This window comes from Hippoglossus stenolepis, chromosome 18, assembly GCF_022539355.2.
Source record: "Hippoglossus stenolepis isolate QCI-W04-F060 chromosome 18, HSTE1.2, whole genome shotgun sequence".
NCBI classification, from domain to species: Eukaryota; Metazoa; Chordata; class Actinopteri; order Pleuronectiformes; family Pleuronectidae; genus Hippoglossus; species Hippoglossus stenolepis.
In genome coordinates, this window is record NC_061500.1 from 5,973,500 (window position 1) to 5,991,907 (window position 18,408).

The 18,408-nt window shown below is 42.6% G+C and overlaps 1 protein-coding gene across 1 annotated transcript in view; it reads right to left on the bottom strand.

The window, feature by feature from the left end:
• The window catches only part of LOC118125730 (poly [ADP-ribose] polymerase tankyrase-1), a 68,751-nt gene that overhangs the window by 30,481 nt on the left and 19,862 nt on the right, over window positions 1-18,408 (bottom strand). The window contains exons 5-6 of the mRNA XM_035184642.2: window positions 11,423-11,459; window positions 7,932-8,007 (exon numbers count right to left, since the gene is read on the bottom strand). Of these exons, the coding sequence (XP_035040533.2) occupies window positions 7,932-8,007; window positions 11,423-11,459 (113 nt within the window). The remainder of the gene's footprint in view (window positions 1-7,931; window positions 8,008-11,422; window positions 11,460-18,408) is intronic.

The window sequence follows — 18,408 nt, forward strand, 5'->3', positions numbered from 1 at the left end:
AATTGATATGTACTAGAGTGTCTTATTGACAAATTGTAATGTAATGATACTGAGCTTATTAAACAGTAAATTACGTTCTCTGCTAAAAGTTTGGATCTACGCTACAGAGTGTTTCAGGAAATGTGTAAGAATCAAACTAAAGCAAATTCACTGGGTTGTTTCTGACGGCTGTATTTCAAAATAAAATAAATTCATGCCTGACATTTTAAAACCAGGATGAATCAGTCCAAACATTCTCTAGTCCAATGTTCAAATTTAAACAAATCTTTCACTACATTCTATAATGTGTGTTTACACTTTAAAATGAGGTTGAACAGAGGGTCAGTAAGTTAAATATAAAATAATTGATTATTAACTTAGTTAAAAACACAGAAAATTAAAGTAGAGTAAAAATAAAAACTTGACATCAAATCTAATGGTCTTTTAGCTGCAGGTGGACGCACCGGAAATCATGAGCAGTGTCAGAAGGCTGCATCTCTGAACTTAATTGCAAATCTACAGGCTATTCCTCTGCGTAGCACACACACACACACACACACACACACACGAAGCTGTTGCCAGTTCAGCGGAGCCAACAGCTTGGCAGATAAATAACCTACAGCTAGTTTTCTCATCTCTTGCTGTCCATACGCAAGCACACACACACACACACACACACACACACACACACACACACACACACACACACACACACACACACACACACACACACACACACACACACACACCTCAGCCATCACCTGTCTGTCTGCTCTGCCTCCCGACTAAAAACTGAGGTGAGGGCTCGACAGAAAGTTTAAAGCCCAGCGGCTCAAAAAGTTGAACTTCAGGATAACGCAGCTTGAAAATAACAGACAAGTGTCCTGTCAGTCACATCCTAGAAGCAGGAAAAGTACTTTCAAATTTAAAATGTCATATCCAATCGCCAAATGATTGTACGTGTTACATCCAACGCCAATTGTTTTAAAATTAACTTCTTGCAATATCTGAGCATTATTGTGTTTAAACTATCAAGGAATTTTCCATTTATAGCAAATGGTTGTTGACTTAGATTTGATTTCATTATCAAACCTTTATGACAAAGACATGTAAGTGAGGCTTGATATATATATATATTTAAATGAATAGTGTGTAAGTGTTTTAATTGGGAACCACAGATTGTGACACCTGATTCCTAATGATGAAGTATCAGCGAACCCGCAAGCTGCAACTGCATACGTCTTCCTCAGACAGCAACACGCCATGGGCCTACATGCACGTAAGAGGTTAAATTTGTCACTGCCAGAACTTTATTAAAACTTTTCCATACCCTATTTGTCATCTGCCATCTGAACGGTTAACAAATGCCTCTGGATATTTTCCTTCTGTGTTTCAGAGGAGCCGAAGTGTATTATCTCTCCGACAGGGCGTGGGGTTACATTTACAAACACAAAAAAAACGCCGCTCTGAAAATCCCCCCCCTCCCCACCCCGTCCGGCTCAATTCACAGTCACTCTTTCAGCCTTGTGCGAGTTCAGCTGGATTTGTAAACTTCAGCAAACTTTTGCCGAGACAAGAGCCACGATGGCCTCGATTCTGATCTGCCAACACACCAGGATCAGAGGGACACCTACAGAGGAGGAGAGTTTCCAGGCGAGCTGACACATTTCCAATACAGATCGAGACAACAGCACTAGGATAAAAAAAACAAACCTCTTTCAGTTGTGGAGGCAAAGCTCAGGAAATAGCCGTCCTTGAATTTCAAAATTATTGTATTACTTAAATAAAGGCATTGGAGTGAATAAACGTTTATATTTTTCAATTATCTTCCACTTGCAATTTTTATTTTTCTATTTTTTTTAACGAATTTCAAGAGCAATTACCCATGAGAATGCAAATCAATGTTTCTTTTCATCTGGAGCCATTTAAAAAACAAAAAGAAGTGTTGAAAATATGGCACATCCGCTAGTTTCCTGTTTATATTTGAGGAGCATCGCCGTCTCCTCGTCGCCCGTCACTGATCTGTTTTCATCTGCAACTATCTTTTGTCTTCAAGTGAGTGAGTTTCATTCATTTCTTCTTTTTAAGCCTAAATTATTGACCAAGTCAAACTATTCCTTTGACTGTGTCTCATTAACGTTATCATGTTGTCAGTGTCAGCGTTTCACAGCACAGTGCGAGTCCGAGCCAGAGGAAAAAACTAACCAGTCCCGAGCCATTTTCTCAACGTCAAATATCTCCAAGTCTATTCTTGAAAAGTTCCCTTACAGAGATACATGTTTTTTTTCAGGAGATAAGAATGGCGAACACTGCCAGTTGGCGTGGGGCTCCCAGCACGACGAGATCGCATAATCAACATTTAAACAAGGCTTCAATGAAAGACTTTCCCTTTCTCGTCCCTCTCCCTCTGTGAATCTGAATCTCGCTCTTGCTCTCCACTTGTCGGTTTCTTTGATGTCGGCGCCAGCTAGGACACGAGTGTGTGCAGCGATTCTCACTGGTGAAATATAGATCTGAAAATTCACAATATTCATAAAGACCCTCATACACAAACAAATGCAAACACACACATTCACAACAGATGGAGCTCAACAGAGTCCAAAACATGAAAACGAACACAAAACTGAGTTCCCAGCACAGCTACTGACAGTCAGTGTTGCTGATGCATGTAAAAAGGGAATGGTGGAAATAAAAAAAGGGGGGGAAAACTTGTGTATGCAGTTAGAGGAGGTAATGCCTGCAGGAGTGTGTATGTGCAAGTTGGTCCATGATGTGCAGGATGTTTGAAGACTAGTTTGCATTTTAGACAGTTTAAATGAGGTTTTGGCCGTTTCAAAGGGTTGACTGTTGTTTTGAGGATATGGTTCAAATTAGTTTAAATGTATTATCATAATTAAGGCAGTACATCGATCCATTAGTGTCCCCAGGACTACTGTGTGTAGTGTGCTTGTTTGTGAGCGTGCATCCATGCATGTGTGTGCGTGCGTTTGTCTAAATGTGTGTGTATGTGTGTGTGGGAGTAAGCGGTAGGTTTCAATAGAGGCAGCTAGAAAAACACTCTCCACTCAGATGTGCTAACAATATCCCACTCTGATGGGCCCTCAATCATTTGATCACCACACACACACACACACACACACACACACACACACACACACACACACACACACACACACACACACACACACACACACACACACACACACACACACACACACACACACACACACACACACACACACACGATGCTGTTACACTGCTGGTACTGCCTGTAACACAGAGAAGTGCAGTGAGAACGAGAAGCTCTTGCTCAAATAAGAGCTGGGAAGGAAATAAAAAGATTTCGGTTGATACGCTGCTTTGCCAAATGTATGTGGACACTACATCTATATAGTGGTCAGGGGGGTTTGCATAGTTTTTGACCAACTATGTCCATCACTCTCTCTCTCTCTCCGTCTTGTTTGCTCCCCCTCTGTCCTCCTGAGTGTGAGCTGTGTACAAGCTGAGCGTTTTAATTCACCGAGAGGCGTCTGCAATCAGCGCTTATGCTCCAGATCCATTTGCACATGTGCTTGCGTCTGTGTGTGTGTGTGTGTGTGTGTGTGTGTGTGTGTGTGTGTGTGTGTGTGTGTGTGTGTGTGTGTGTGTGTGTGTGTGAGAGAGAGAGGGTGAGACGGAGAGCTTGTGTCACTTCTAATTAAAATCAAAGAGAGGAGAAAAGGGAGGAGGGGAGTGGAGAGAGACAGCGAGAGAGAGGGAAGTGGCTCTTGTTTAAGTTTAGGAGAAGCATCATCATTATTATCAAACACTAAGATTCTGCTGTGCTCGGTTTTCGCTGTAATTATCTGAGTCTCACAACGATTTTCTCTGGGAATCGGCTGAGAGATGCTCAACGTGTCGACCAACAATTCAACTAGCAAAACATGAGGTGAACACTTGAGAAAGTCGTATATTAATCACATTTATAATATAATTATCTGTGACTTTATATCTTTCGAACACTCTTCTAAATTGTGGGTTTGGACATTTTAAATCAACCAAAACACACAACTCATGCTTGTTTTTTATGATAAGTATCAGTTATCAGTAACTGCAGGATTACAAATATGCCAAGTACGAAATGTAATTTAGTCTCTAATCAAATAACCATTTATAAAGAACCATCACCATTAGGTCTGTGGCCCACTTTAATGTGTTGCACTCATTTATTTGAGGTTTTGAGTGAGTACACATTTGTTATTGTTGAATTATTGACGATCTGCATGATGTTTGTGTTGTAATTTGTGTGTGTATATTTAATGAGCACTTTCTGCACTCTGTATTTGTAAACTTTCCATCGCACTAATTTGCTTTCGACGCTTTGTAAAACTGAACAATGATGACAAGCGGGAAAGTTTTCACTCTCTCTCAATTTCCCTTAATATCTGTAGTTATTAGGCAGAAGTTGCTCGATAATTTCTGTTAGCAGTGGGAAAGTAAATCCCCATCACCCCATTAAATTATTCAAAGAGCATAACGAGGATAAAACTGCACTGGTGTGAAAATATATTCCATCTACTGTGCATGACTGCTCTCAGTCTGAGTGTCTGTGGAGCATTTTAAATACAGACGTGTGCAGGAAGGGGTCATTTCAGAAAAATGTCTCGAGCACAACATTTATATTCTGGCCGTGGTTGCATTCATTTAATTATGAAGCATTAAATTTCAGCGGTCCTCGATGATCTCTCTCGCGTTTGTCCCCTGCATCTCTAAAGAATTTCAAATTACACGGTTTTCCCTCGGGGTACCACATCCCCGGCAGGCCACCTGTGCGGATAATAGCCGGAGGATGTTCCTTCAAAATTACAGCTACAGTGGCGATGGATACAAGCTGCAGCTAAGCATTGTCGGCAACACTGAAGGACCCATAATTATAGGAAAGAGCCTCTTCAAGACTGTTAACTGCATTTGTATGACGGAGAAAAAGCCTCCTTGATTTTCACAGCAGTTGTCATAGAAACCAATAAAATACAGCAAGGTCTGCTTGAATGACCAATAAGATAACAAGTGCCTTCAATAAATAACCTGCTCATGATATCTTCTAGAGATGTCCTCCACCTCTCGACAGATGGGACTGTAAATAAAGAGTCTTACGTTTACGTGACAACCTCAATGCTCCTTCAAAAGCTTTTCCACTCTGACGAGAGTTTGGAATTAAAAAACCCCCGAGAGGCACAGACCAGAGCTCAAAAGAGACCCCCAAACCTATTTGTAAAATTGTCCTCGCACAGTGGGGTGCTTGGATCTCAGGGAAAAACGGGGTCAGCCTCAAGATATACGTAAACGAAAACAAACAGAGCCTTCAGTCCAAACTCTGGGTTCATCCCCGTGGATGTACTAGTTAACAACCATGCCGACGTAAAGGACGCATTGGAAGTTTGTGGAGCAGTGACGGTTAAATAATTTGAAACAGATGCATCTCTCTCCACACCTACGGGAGAATGACGATAGAATATACAAAAACTAGAGAAGAGTCTGTTTTTCCTTATAGTCTTTCATCCAAAGCACTAATCAGTCACAATCCAGACAAATACTGCTGCGACTCAACCTGAGGACTCAAGACTCCCCAAGGAAGCATGAAGGGACGCTGCTGCCACGAAATAATTTCAATTAAAGTGAACAGGATGTAGTGCAGCACTTTACTCTGTTGGCCAATGTACTGTAGGTTCTACCCAACATTTCATTTAGCAAGCCTGGCAATTTTTTAGATGCTCTAGAGTCTCTGCAATCTAATTAGACCAGGATTAACTTGCACATGCAACATAATCTGACCGATACACTCTGATACAACATTATTCGAGCGAGTATAGCATACAGGTAATTACCATCAGGTTACACACTTCACATAATGCAGACGTGACCAGCACAAGAAGGGAAAAAAGCTGTAAATTGTGCTCATTCTAGTTCACTGAGCCTCTTTCATTATGTTCAGCTTTGTGTATCATACGGCCGGAAATGAACCACACTTGAGTGGCTCTTAATTAACCAGGTTTTCCTTCCCCTCAACCGTGGAACTGTTCCAATCATTCATTCCAATCACATTTAACTGAGTTTCTATTTGACCAAATGCATCAAACTGTGATGGCGAGTAACGATGCCCGGGGAAATGGATGAAGACGTATTTTGTCATGATTATACATGTGGGGAGGAAAAGTGTTTTTGTCCCAGCGTGAATCATGTGACCTGCAATTCATCATGAGGCCACAACGCCTACAACGCCTCACAGCCCAGTGCGGCTTCTGTGGGGAGTGGAATCGAGCGTTAGTTATCTTCATTGTGTGCTCGCGGTTTCAGGTTATCACTTCAAGGAGCTCTTAGGCAAAATTATCCACTTGTGTGAAGAAAAAAAAAAATCCACTGCCAAATAAACCCACACGTTTCTCTCTCTGTGTGGAACTTCAAATCACAGTTACAGGGCCTGATAACGTTTTTCCAAATTAAGTGATTATTCTAAGTGCACTAACACAGTATTTTCAGCAGACCGATTTGGTTATTTTTACATGTAAGATTACTCTGTTTTTGTCTGAGCTCTTTTTTACTCATTTGAAGGGTTTTTGACTGAAATAACAACAAAGTGTGAAACCAAAACTCGAGTTTTCATTTAAAAACTAACCGCGTCTCCGTCCACATGAACATTTTTGCTCTGCATCAGGAATAATCCCCAGAGAAGTAAGATGAGGAATTTATTTTCTTGGATATGAAGATGAGGTGTTACTGAGAATAAATGTTTATAAAGTTTTGCCTTCACAGCTGGTAGTCACGTCATGAACGATAAGAACCAATCAGGATAAGAATGCCGGTGTTTTACATTTCCAAACGTCTCTGTTTTTGCACGTCCATACTACAACACAGCTTCAGGGTTTGTAAATGAAAATGGGGCCAGCAGCATCTCAACACTTCTCAGTTTTAGGCTCTTGAAATAATCATAATCAATTGTTTGTGTTGTAAAGTGTAAAGAACTGTGTCATTTGTGCACAATCACTGACCCGCATCTGCTTTTTGATAACTGTCATCTGCTTCTTCCGCTATTCTAAACAAATTCATCTGGAAAAAGTCCCCTGAATAAGAGCATCTCCACATTTTCTGTTTTCCTCTATGAACTGACAAAAGCAGAAATAACAACAACAACAGGCTCATTATTTGCTATCTCCCTCTTCATTTGTTCTCAGGGACTGTAAAAACAGCCGTCCCCGAGTCTGACATTGTTTTACGTGATGCTATGCACAGCCATTGTTCGGCTCGAGTGCTAATATATTTACTGAAGGGTTTGTGTCTCCGTCTCTTCATTTTAATGAGCAAAAAACCAAGACAGGCTGCGGCTGCCTGCCAGAGAGAGATCAGACTATTGGAGACAACTAAAGTGAAAGCTGCCAATAACAGGGTTAGTTTCAGCTTCCCGAGTAAATAAATAACATCGTAAAGCACTTTTTGGATGGTTTTGTAACTCTAATGACTTTCTTGAGGTGAGGTGATCGGAATGCAAAGAGGCGAGGAGCATGCAGAATGAAGGACACAACCTATAAATCTGGCTACGAGAGCAGAGCGTGTTTGTGTACAGCACATAAACAACGCCGTCGGCCCTTAATGCTAAAAGCTGTCGGATCTTGTTTTCTTTCCAGGTTAAAGTTTCTGTGGCGTCCTCGACATATGGCTCCTCTTTTTAATCCTGACAAATGCGTTAGAAACATCATTAACACTTGCACTCTTTCGCTCACAGTGAATTTTCCAGCTGTTCTCTCACATGGACTCACTCTTACATTTTATTAGGGTGCTGACAGGAAAAGTTCGAGAAAATGACCTGAGAAACTGACTTCAGTGCATGTTTGATAGCAGCTATACAGAAAATACGAGTGTGTGTGGGTGTGCGTGCATGTGTGTGGGTGTGTGGGTGGGTGGGTGTGTCTTGCCCTTACCTTGCGGCCGTCGCTCGCATGGCAGTTGACGTTCAGCGGCGTGAGCAAAGCCATTAGCTTCTCCTCATTCCCACTTCTGCAAAGGTACACACACGTAAAAAACACACACATCACACACAGGAAACGTCCACCACCGTAGAGGATTAGTGCTGTTGCTCAGCAGGAGAGAGTGAGGGGGAGAAAATGAGGGAGAATGAGATAAGAAGCTTGAGACCGAAGGGGAAAGACTGAGAATTTTTCATCTGCGCAAACAGGCTGACATAAAGAAATGTTTGGCGAACGGATGAAAGAATGTGTGTTTTCTTGCAAACCTGACAACAACAAACTACAGAGGATCTGATGGAGAAGAGCGTTAAGTGTAGCTCCAGAGGAGTTAAGATTTTGTGTATGTTGTTGATCTGTGTTTCCTGCTTCTCAGGCTTGCTGCCCTGGCATTGGATGACCAGTGGGAAGAGTTGCTAAGGCAGGAGCCAAACCCCAGCCATCATCCCCATGACAGCCGTAAAGGAAGAAGCTGTCTAATGGAGAGAAAGGGATTATTCTTCTCCTCTTCCATGTTCCCCTCCTCTCTCTCCTTTTTTTTACTTTTGTGTTTTTCTGTGTCCTTCCTTCTCTTTGTATCTAAAACATGTATTCACATCCTCTGCCTCTCTCGGTTTTAACTCTCCATCCCTCCTCTCATGCTCTCTGTTTTTTCTCCAACGATCCAGCCACCGTTATCTGCTGTCTATCGTTCGCCAGACTGTCCATCTTTCCCCTTGTCTCCAGCTTTCCATCCCCTGCTCAGCATCTTTCTTTCAGGTCGCTTGTGCTCTGCTCGTCAACTCCCACTGCTTGTACCAGAAACAAGAGAGCCTTCATTTTGATGCAAACAACATTCTGAGGATCTAATAGGGGAGGAGAATTGCGTGTGTGTTTCCCGATGAATGTATATTATGGCTGTCACTTTAGTATTTGAAATTGATATATTCATTTAAATCTGAGAGGTGGGAGTTCATATTTGAGCTTCAATGACCTGTTGTAATTAAAAATAAGATACAGTCTAGAAGAACATCAGACCCTCTGAAGTAGTTATCCTCGTGATGCAGCATCAGCTCTTTATCAGCTCGACCTATCAGTTAAGTAAGATTTGTTAAGTTACGTTGTTTTGCTACGAAATATTTATTGCAGCCTTACTGACAATGAATCAGGTGAAAAGACAGAAAGAAAACATTAAGAGTGACAGTTAGCTTAGCATGGTGGCTCCAAGTGGGAGAGAAAGTGCATAATGTCTTGTTTGCGTCTAACTTGCATTTAAAAAGTCGCTAAGCTGAACAGTTTACCATTAGTTTCATTGTGAATGCTCTGCAGATAGGATTTCAAATAAATAATCTGCGGCGGCTGAGAAAGGAAGGCGCTCGCAAACACGCCTGCTTATCATTTTAAATACGTGAACAGGAAACAAACAAGCATCTCTGCGACTCCTGCTTCTTACATCTTATCCCAAAGCCTTCCAAATCACTTAAGCTGCATGTTAAATCAATATTATGCAACTATTTTACCTTGAAACAACCCTAACCCTTCAAAAATCTTTTTGATGGTACACTGACTTGTAATCGGGAGAGCGGCACCTCTTTCGTTCCCACTCCCCCGCCCTGTTCGTGCACTATTTAACTTTGGCGAGTGGGTATGATCTTCCACGAGAGGTGACCGACTGAATGATAGTCAGCGGCTTAAACTGCCTGAATCTGGCCAAGCGATTAAGTTCAACAGCAATACCACTAATACCCATCAGTTAAAACGACTTAGAGGTAATTAAAAAAGCACCATTCAGCTCTGGTATTCAGTGAGGGAACTTAAAATATCAAGAATTTCAAAGTTTGGTTCTGTTCTTTTCTTACAGCAACAGAACTTCTGTTTGAATATATACTTTTACCAAAGCGTTTTAGCATCTTTCAGCTCATTGTTTTGGTTTAATGACACACTGCAACTGTTTTGATTCACTCTCACTCCTCAAATCATGTTTTTCCACACAAAGCAGGCTGCTCCTTACAACTAAAACGCTCTGACAAACCCACTGTGCGCTACCTGCCCATCGCCAACAGGCAAGACAAACTAAATAAGGGACTAGCTCGTGAAAAAAGTGCAACATTTAGCAGCTCAACAGCCAGAGACAATAATATCCCGTAAGCCATGTGTTGGAGTTATTTAACCAAACACAACACTAAAAAGTGTGAAAATTATAGTAATATACGAATCTGACATTGGCGATGAACCCGCCAGTGGCTCAGCTGTGAGAACGGCACACTGGGTTCACAGTTCACACTTAAACAGCCCGCTGACCCCATAATACACTGGGGTACTGCGATGCTAGGCCAGCTGCTTCCTTGTGTATAGGAGATGCAGAGAGGAGGGGGCTGTTGAGGCATTGAGCGCTCAGCCACCCACACACATCCCAAATGAAAGCTAGGTGTTTCCGCATGCAAGAGGCGAAACACACGGACACACACACGGACACACACACGGACACACACACACACACACACACACACACACACACACACACACGCACACACACACACACACACACACACACACACACACACACACACACACACACACACACTACATGCACTGCCTGCAACCATGAAATGCCTCCAAAATGTGCGTCCCTGGCCCACGTGTACTGAGCTCTCTGGATCTGAAACACCTGTCTAGTGTGGGAGATGAGAGCGAACCTGTGTTTGTGTGTGTGTGTGTGTGTGTGTGTGTGTGTGTGTGATGGAGGGAAAGAAAGAACAAGTGATAAACAGTCTTCCACAGGGAGAGAAAGTGGAATACAAGTTGGGAGAAACGTTGGAGGATGGAATTGAAACGAGAAAGAAAAAAGGTAAGGAGAAGAACAAATAGAGGAATACAATGCAAATAAAGGGAAGGAGGAAGAAGGGAAGGTTAGAAAAACATTAAAAGGAAAGGAATGGAGGAGGCAGGATAAGAGCTAATGAGAGAAATGAAAGAAAACAGATAACATAAGAAAAAAATACAGAAAAACAAGAGGAGAGGATGACTCAAGAAGAGGAAACAAGGGTGAAAATATGAGGGAGGAAAAGACAGGAAATGAAGAACATCAGAGGAGCTCAGAGGGAAGAGAGGAAGAAGAAAAACAAGAGAGGAGGATAAGGAAACAAGGACCGGAAACAGAGAACATAAGTGGATCAGCGAAGAGAGGAAGGGGAGGATAGGAAAACAAGAGGGAAGGGGTAAGGATGGGAAACAGGGAAACAGGGGAAAATAGAAAAACAAAATGAGAGGAAATGAGATGATACGCGAGAGGAAAGGAGACGAGGAGAAAAGAGGGGAGGGGAAAGGAAAGGAAAACACGAGAAGAGGAGTAAGCAAAGGAAGCGAGAGATGAGAGAGAAGAACAGGTGAACATGTAAGAGGAGAAGAAAACATGAAAGGATGACACAAAGCAGGGAAAGCAAGAGGAAAACAAAGAGTGTGGTACTCACCTCGCCGCCTCCAGCAGCTCATCCTTCTTGTATTCACCTAGATGGTTAGAGAAGATCACAGAGTCAGACAGCTGGCCGCTAACGCACAGCGACCACACACAGACACACATGATCGGGCGGCGACAACAATCACACAAACATACACAAACACGGAAAGAGAGATTTTCTCCCCCCCCCACCCTCAAATAGACAGATCCTTCCTCTCTTTCCTCCCCCCTCTCTGCCATTCTCACTCAGTGCGCACCCCTCTGGCTCCGGTTGCCGTGACGATGTGTTGCCGGCAGCGACCACAGCATGTTCATTGTTTGGGGCGACGAGCGGCGGACCGACACGCGCTCTCTGCCTCTACCCGTTGGTGTGTTCGCGCAGCCCTCTCTTCTCTCGCTCGCCTCCCGTCTCCTGGCAGCCGCTCATATTGCTAACCATCTTCCCTCGTCCTCCATCATCATCATCTCTGTCCCGCCTCTCTCTCTCTCTCTCTCTTTCTCTCTCCCCTTCCTTTATTCCCTGTGGACTCAGGAGGCGCAGTTACCATAAAAAAAAGAGAACCCACAACAGAAATAAACAAACCCCTCCCCCTGCTTCCCACTCCCTCTCCATCTCTCTCCCCCTCTCTTGGCCCTGCCCCCATGTTACTACAGTCATAACACACACACACACACACCTTTACATATATGTGCTTAATCTGATATGGGTGGGGGAAACACAAGCCCCTTTGGGATCTGTAACATTGCTGGGGTTGTTGGTTGCTGTTTGGTTTTCAAGCAGCAAGGTCTTGATCTACGACAGTCACTTTTAAATTTATAAAATATGATTTTTCAGCCTACGTTCTTTCACCCGTGTCTGTTGGATTACACGAAAAACTACAAGACGGATTTCCATGAAACTTGGTGGAAATATGAGCCAAGGAAGACCTCGTTACATCTCGACGTGGATCTGGTGCAGATCTGGGATTTTTGTATGATTTTTCTTTAACACTGCAAGACTTTTTTAAAAACTTTTTCATCAATTTCCCAGGGGAAAATTCGTGGATCCAAGATGAAAAAAACTGCCTATAGCGCTCCACCGTCTGCTGTTTCAAACACTCAAATAGGCAGATTTTACAATATCAAAAGACTTTTTTTAAAATTCTCCCTTTATATACACAGAGGAGAAAGGAGAAGGCTGCTCATGAGCTATAAGCATTACTCCTCGTGATGAGCTTCATGGGTAAAATCACTGGAGATTCCCTTATATTATTGACTGAGAACCAGGAGTGAGCTAGTTGAGCTTAGGTTAATTTAGCTTAGCTAATTTTAGCTTCAAAGTATTTCTTGTTTTATCCACACACAAACAGAAAAACTCAACCTGACACACTGGAGCTATTCCTTCTCCGGCCCTAGTGGTATGTTCTGTGCTACGAGGGACGTTTAGAATGGAAATGGTCAAATCTAGTTGTAAGATATAACTTAAATTGTATATTGATTATTATATTATAAAACATCTACTATAAATAGAACAAGACTTTGATAAAATTATGTTGCGTTGTTACCATCAAAGCCAACCTTATTCCCCTTGCACAAGCTGCTGCTTCACATTAAAACTTTCAGGAAGAAGGCTTTTATTGTGAAGCAGCTATAATTGCTATATTGAGTTAGTGGAACTAAGTCAGCAAAGTTATTCTTCAATACAAATGTGGTAACATAATACTGAGGCATTCTGTCATATTTGGGAGAATAGGAGCGAGATGTTAAGACGTCGAGCTGCAGGTGACAGCCTCTTACTGCAGAGAAACAGCCATGACAGGGTCCGACCTCGGAGGATTACGTTTTCGCGACTTCTACTGACAAGTGACTTGAGGGCAAATTCAGACATGAAAACGAATGTGGAAAAAATTGCCGGCGCATTTATGCAACGTAGTTGGTCTCTGAAAGGGGGCAAGAGAGAAAGGCAGGTATAAAATTGAAATAGGAAAATTAAAAGCAAAAAAAAAAAAAAATATCAAAGGGAGACGAAGAGGTAAATGTGATACGGATAAATGGAAAGAGGATGAGGAGGATGGGCCGCGTGCGCGCGGAGCAGACGGAGGGGTGGGGTAGGGTGAGGAGCGAAGAAGAAAGGTTACAGTGAAGGAAAAGGGGGGAGGAGGGAGGAACAAAGGATTTGCAGATGAAAGAGAGGAGGGATGATTAGGGATCTGGAAACTGACATGCATGGATTTGACACAGTATAATTGGTGTTAGGGAGGCCAAGGCGGAACCGTCAGAGGAAGGAGGAAGGCAGTGACGGAGAGGGGCAGAGTGAGGCAAGGAGACAGAAAAATATGAATACAATGGGGAAGGAGAAAATCGTACAGGAAGAGATCAAGAAAAAAAAGAATTAGATGCTGTAGTTCTGAACCCATTGATATGCTGAGACAGAATCATTTTTCCATTAATCACCTGACAGTCAGAGTTATTACAGGCCGGCTGCATTACATTATCATAAATACGATTAAAATCATTATCGTCGTCAACCTTTAATTGCTTGCTCGGCATCGTGCTAAGTTAATATTTCTTCATGCCGGCACTTTTTACTGGACTACATCTCCCACAGTTTCAGCCGCATACAATACATCCAGTTGTGATATGACTTTCGGGATTGATCTTCCTTCTAATTTTTACACAATTAATTCGAAAGTGAAATTGTTTTCCCCCGCAGAGAAAATGGGAAAAAGTTGGGAGTAAAAACTCAATCCCACTTCTAGTCTGCCTCCTTGAAGTCTCGAAAGGCTGTTTCAAACAAAAACGAAGAGACTCACCAAAGTCAACAATACCTGGAAAGTCCCTAGAAACCAAACAGAACAACCGGGCAACCACGTCAGCAAAGTCCTTCCTAAAATTAAGACGGTTTCCGAAAACAGAGCTTGAGACAGGTTCAATCCTTAACTCCTTTCAAATCTTGGGCGTGGACATCAGACGGTCCGATGAGGAAAGTTGTTCAGAGGTGGAGAAGGCAGACGGTGAGAGTGTTGTCGAATCCTATCTGACAATCCAACAAGCAGCAGCCCAGGTGTTAATTTACTGACTCACTATTGAGTAAACAGAGGAAGTAGAGAATGAACCATTGAGAGGGTGATTCTGCACACAGCCACCAAGTGTCTACCAGGTGACACTGTAGCAACCAACCTGGACACAAGAGTATTGATCGATAATCTAGAGGCTGCTTACAAATGCTATTAAATCCAGGAGAAATGACAAATAGAAACGTGGTCCACTGAGGTTTGAAGTTTTTTACCATGCCAGCCCATGGTTGTTTTCTGTTATTCTAAATATAAGAATAAAGGAAATAGAAAAATACAATCTAAGAAATAGGTAAAGAAATTACCAAAGTCCTTAACAAGAGCAGATTTCTGTCTAAATTAATGGGAAGAGATCCACAACTGCACTTTCACTGGTATACAAAAAACTCCATGTATCACAGTCTTGTCTGTGAAATTACAATGAAATGCAGAAAACAACAACTAAAATAATGACCAGCCTATGAAACTGCTTCATTTAATGGGAGACAGTGTGTGTTTGTTTTTGATGATACCTCCTGCAGTCACAGTGTTTCTTTAATATATGGAAAACATACCAGGCCTTAAAAAATAATTTCTTCTTTCCTTATGAATGAACTATGAGTCCATGTCATTACGGCTGCTGCCAGAATATAATAATGTGTTAACACAAACCCTACCTGGCCGCCACCGGCTCATTAAAGAGAATGAATGTTGGTGACGATAACAGACAGGGATAAAACAAACTACACAAAGAATGTGGGGCCTAACTCTATGTGTGTGTGTGTGTGTGTGTGTGTGTGTGTGTGTGTGTGTGTGTGTGTGTGTGTGTGTGTGTGTGTGTGTGTGTGAGTCATCGACAATCCTGCTGACTCCGAACAGAAGAGACAAGGGCAGGTTAAAGCTTGGGACAAGCTAGCTGCCTCCTGAATGATGATATTATGTGCAAGTGTGTGTGTGTGTGTGTGTGTGTGTGTGTGTGTGTGTGTGTGTGTGTGTGTGTGTGTGTGACACTGACTTGGCAGAATGCACTGGACACCACCGATCACTGCTTGAATTCAAATTGTTGTATAATTAAAATCATGCATTGAAATGAATATGAATGCCTGTGCATGCATGCATGTGTGTGTGTGTGTGTGGGTGTGTAGATGCATGTGCATGTACACGAGTGTGAATCGAGGGGTCGTGACCAGATGTGGACGAGTCAATGTCAAACAGATGCAGAACTGTGACTTGACCAAGCAGCAATGACAAAGTATACTGAGTATTTTGAGTATACTGTGTTTGTGTTTGTGTTTTAAGTGGTTGTAGAAGCCAACATGACGCTGACCGATGCTGACTGGACCATGAGTCGCCTCAGTGCCCAGCTGTCCACATGTTTGTGTTTTTGTGTGTTTTTGTGTGTGTGTGTGTTGGTGTGTGTTTGAATCAAATATCATTTATTTTGGAAGCAGTTTATCTGCATGTTATACAACAACTGGCTGTGAGTCAGGAGTTTGAGCGATCCACTTCTGACCTCAGCAATGTCCCAACTGCTGAGGTTGTGAGTGTATCAGTGTGCATTGAGACCAATCAAAAGGAAGGGGGGGGGAATAATAAATGGTAGGTGAACAGAAATTATAAAAGAGGGTGTTTGGGTCGCTTTCTTTCTGGCTGGCTCAGCTAACTTCACACACACCAACCGCTTACACTGTGTGATTAATTGCCTCACACTGTGCACTAAAGAGAACTGCTAAGGATTAATTGTGTTTTTTAGCCACTCACCACCCCCCCACCCTCCTACGTGTGATAAACAGCAGAATCCGGATTGTTTGCAAGCGTATTCTTCTCTGAGCCAGAGGACGAATTGTTTGGGATTTAACATTATTCAATGCGAGTGTGTGTCCTTCCACAAGCTTCTTTCTTGGTTCCAGCATCGTGCTTGACTTGGGCGGCACCAACAAAAGGATGCAGTGATGATGATTTTCTTGTAGAATATTGAATATTTGTACGTTTACGGGAGGTTTCAGAAATGCACTGAACTCCGCAAGTCCTCCGTACTTTCTCCAGAGGAGGTGAATGAGCGAAAAAACTAAAAGAAAACCAATCATGTACATCATACACAAAGAAGACACCGACGCAGATGTCTAGAGAGTTTGTGGTGATCTATACATCTCACCTGGATAATCACCAGGATTTGTTGCTGTTGTGATGTTTATCTGTGCAGAGAACCTCCCGCTGTGTTGTGCACGTGTGAAAAACAGACTGCGGGTAAACTCCGTAGTAGTCAACTCTCCGGATTTTACCCGCAGGTCATGTCTGAAAACGGCTCCAGATAGCGATGAAAAAAAAACATCAACAGAAAAAAAAATGCTAATGTGTGATGGTATCAGGAAGCTGCTTAGCATGCCTGAAAAGCCCCAACACATAAACAAACTTCTTTGTTACAGCGATACAAAAGGAGGCACGCTTCTCCTCTCAGGAGCAAAAAAAAATAAACAACGTTAACGTCTGCATAAAAATTAATATGGATAAGATTAGATCATGACATGTTTGTCCTGAGCGAGCCACACAAACAGAGGAGTCACGCAACAGCAGAGGAGAAACAAAACAGACCCCAGTCCGCTCATTCCTCTACATCAGTCCACCAAACACACAGGCCGGCCCAGGCTGCTCGACACAATGACTCATGACAGATAATGGAAACATATATTACTGCAGCGTTCAACAGATATGCTCCAACTTTAATCAGAATCATTTTCGCGCGGCTTATTCTCCAAGTGTGTTTGTTAATAAAAACATCAAAAATCACGCTCTCAAATTTCTCGAGTGTGAAACTACCAACTTCCTGAAGATAAGCAGCGTCATTGAGTCATTTTGTGATCGTCAGTGATTAACAAAGATTTGCTTCTATTTGTGTGACACATTTCACGGATTAGTGTGTGAGCGAACTTTCTTGCTTTTTAAAATTTTAGTAGCCAAATTCTGTCCGTCCACTCTCGCCCAGTGGCCAACTGCCTTCACTGACTTACTCTGTGTTGTGGAGCTGTGCAGCCATGTGGAAAACTAGGCAATTTCAGCTGCAGGAAAACGACTCAAAGGAGGGGTGAGGTAACCTTGGTGCATATCTCTCTCTCCGACACACACGCTGTCATGGGTCACTGTTAACATCACATATACTTGCATTCGTTTACTGGAGACTTAACCTAACCCCGACCATACCAAGAATTTAGTCCCCATAATTTGCCTAGAACAGAAACAAACACACAGAATTGTTTAACTTCTCTTGCTGGGTTATGTTATCTTTTTTTAGATATTAGGAGAGCAAAACAGAATCATTGTGTATGTTTGTTTGTGTGTCTGGAGAAAAATAGGGTTTGGGATCATTCATCACTGGGGACCAATTGAACAGCAGTCTAGGCAATCAATGAGCATGTCACTGATAAGTAAAGAAAGCCACACACTTGGCCGTGTCGCCGCAGGAATTCACACACAAACACACACACACACACACACACACACACACACACACACACACACACACACACACACACACACACACACACACACACACACACACACACACACACACACACACACACACACACACACACACACACACACTCAAATGTGCACACAGGTGCAAGATCTCCTATGTTCCTGCAGCATCAGGACGGAGGCTTCAGAGCAGCAACAGCAGCTCTTTGTCGTCATGATTAGGATGTTAACGTACACAATGATCAGAGCTGCCCCCTCCTCCAGTTTCTTTGCATTCACTTGATGTTGCATCAGATCATCTCTCTGTTCGTCTGCCAACAAAGCCAGTCAGCATCCTCTTCCTTTCCTCCCTTGCTCTTTTTATATGTTCTCTTCTTCTACCTCTATCCAATTCCTTTGCTTTCTCTTCCCCCGCCCCTCATTCATCCATCCACTCTCCCCCAACCCTCCCTCGCTTTCTTAAATCTCCCATCATTTTCCACAAGCCGATGTG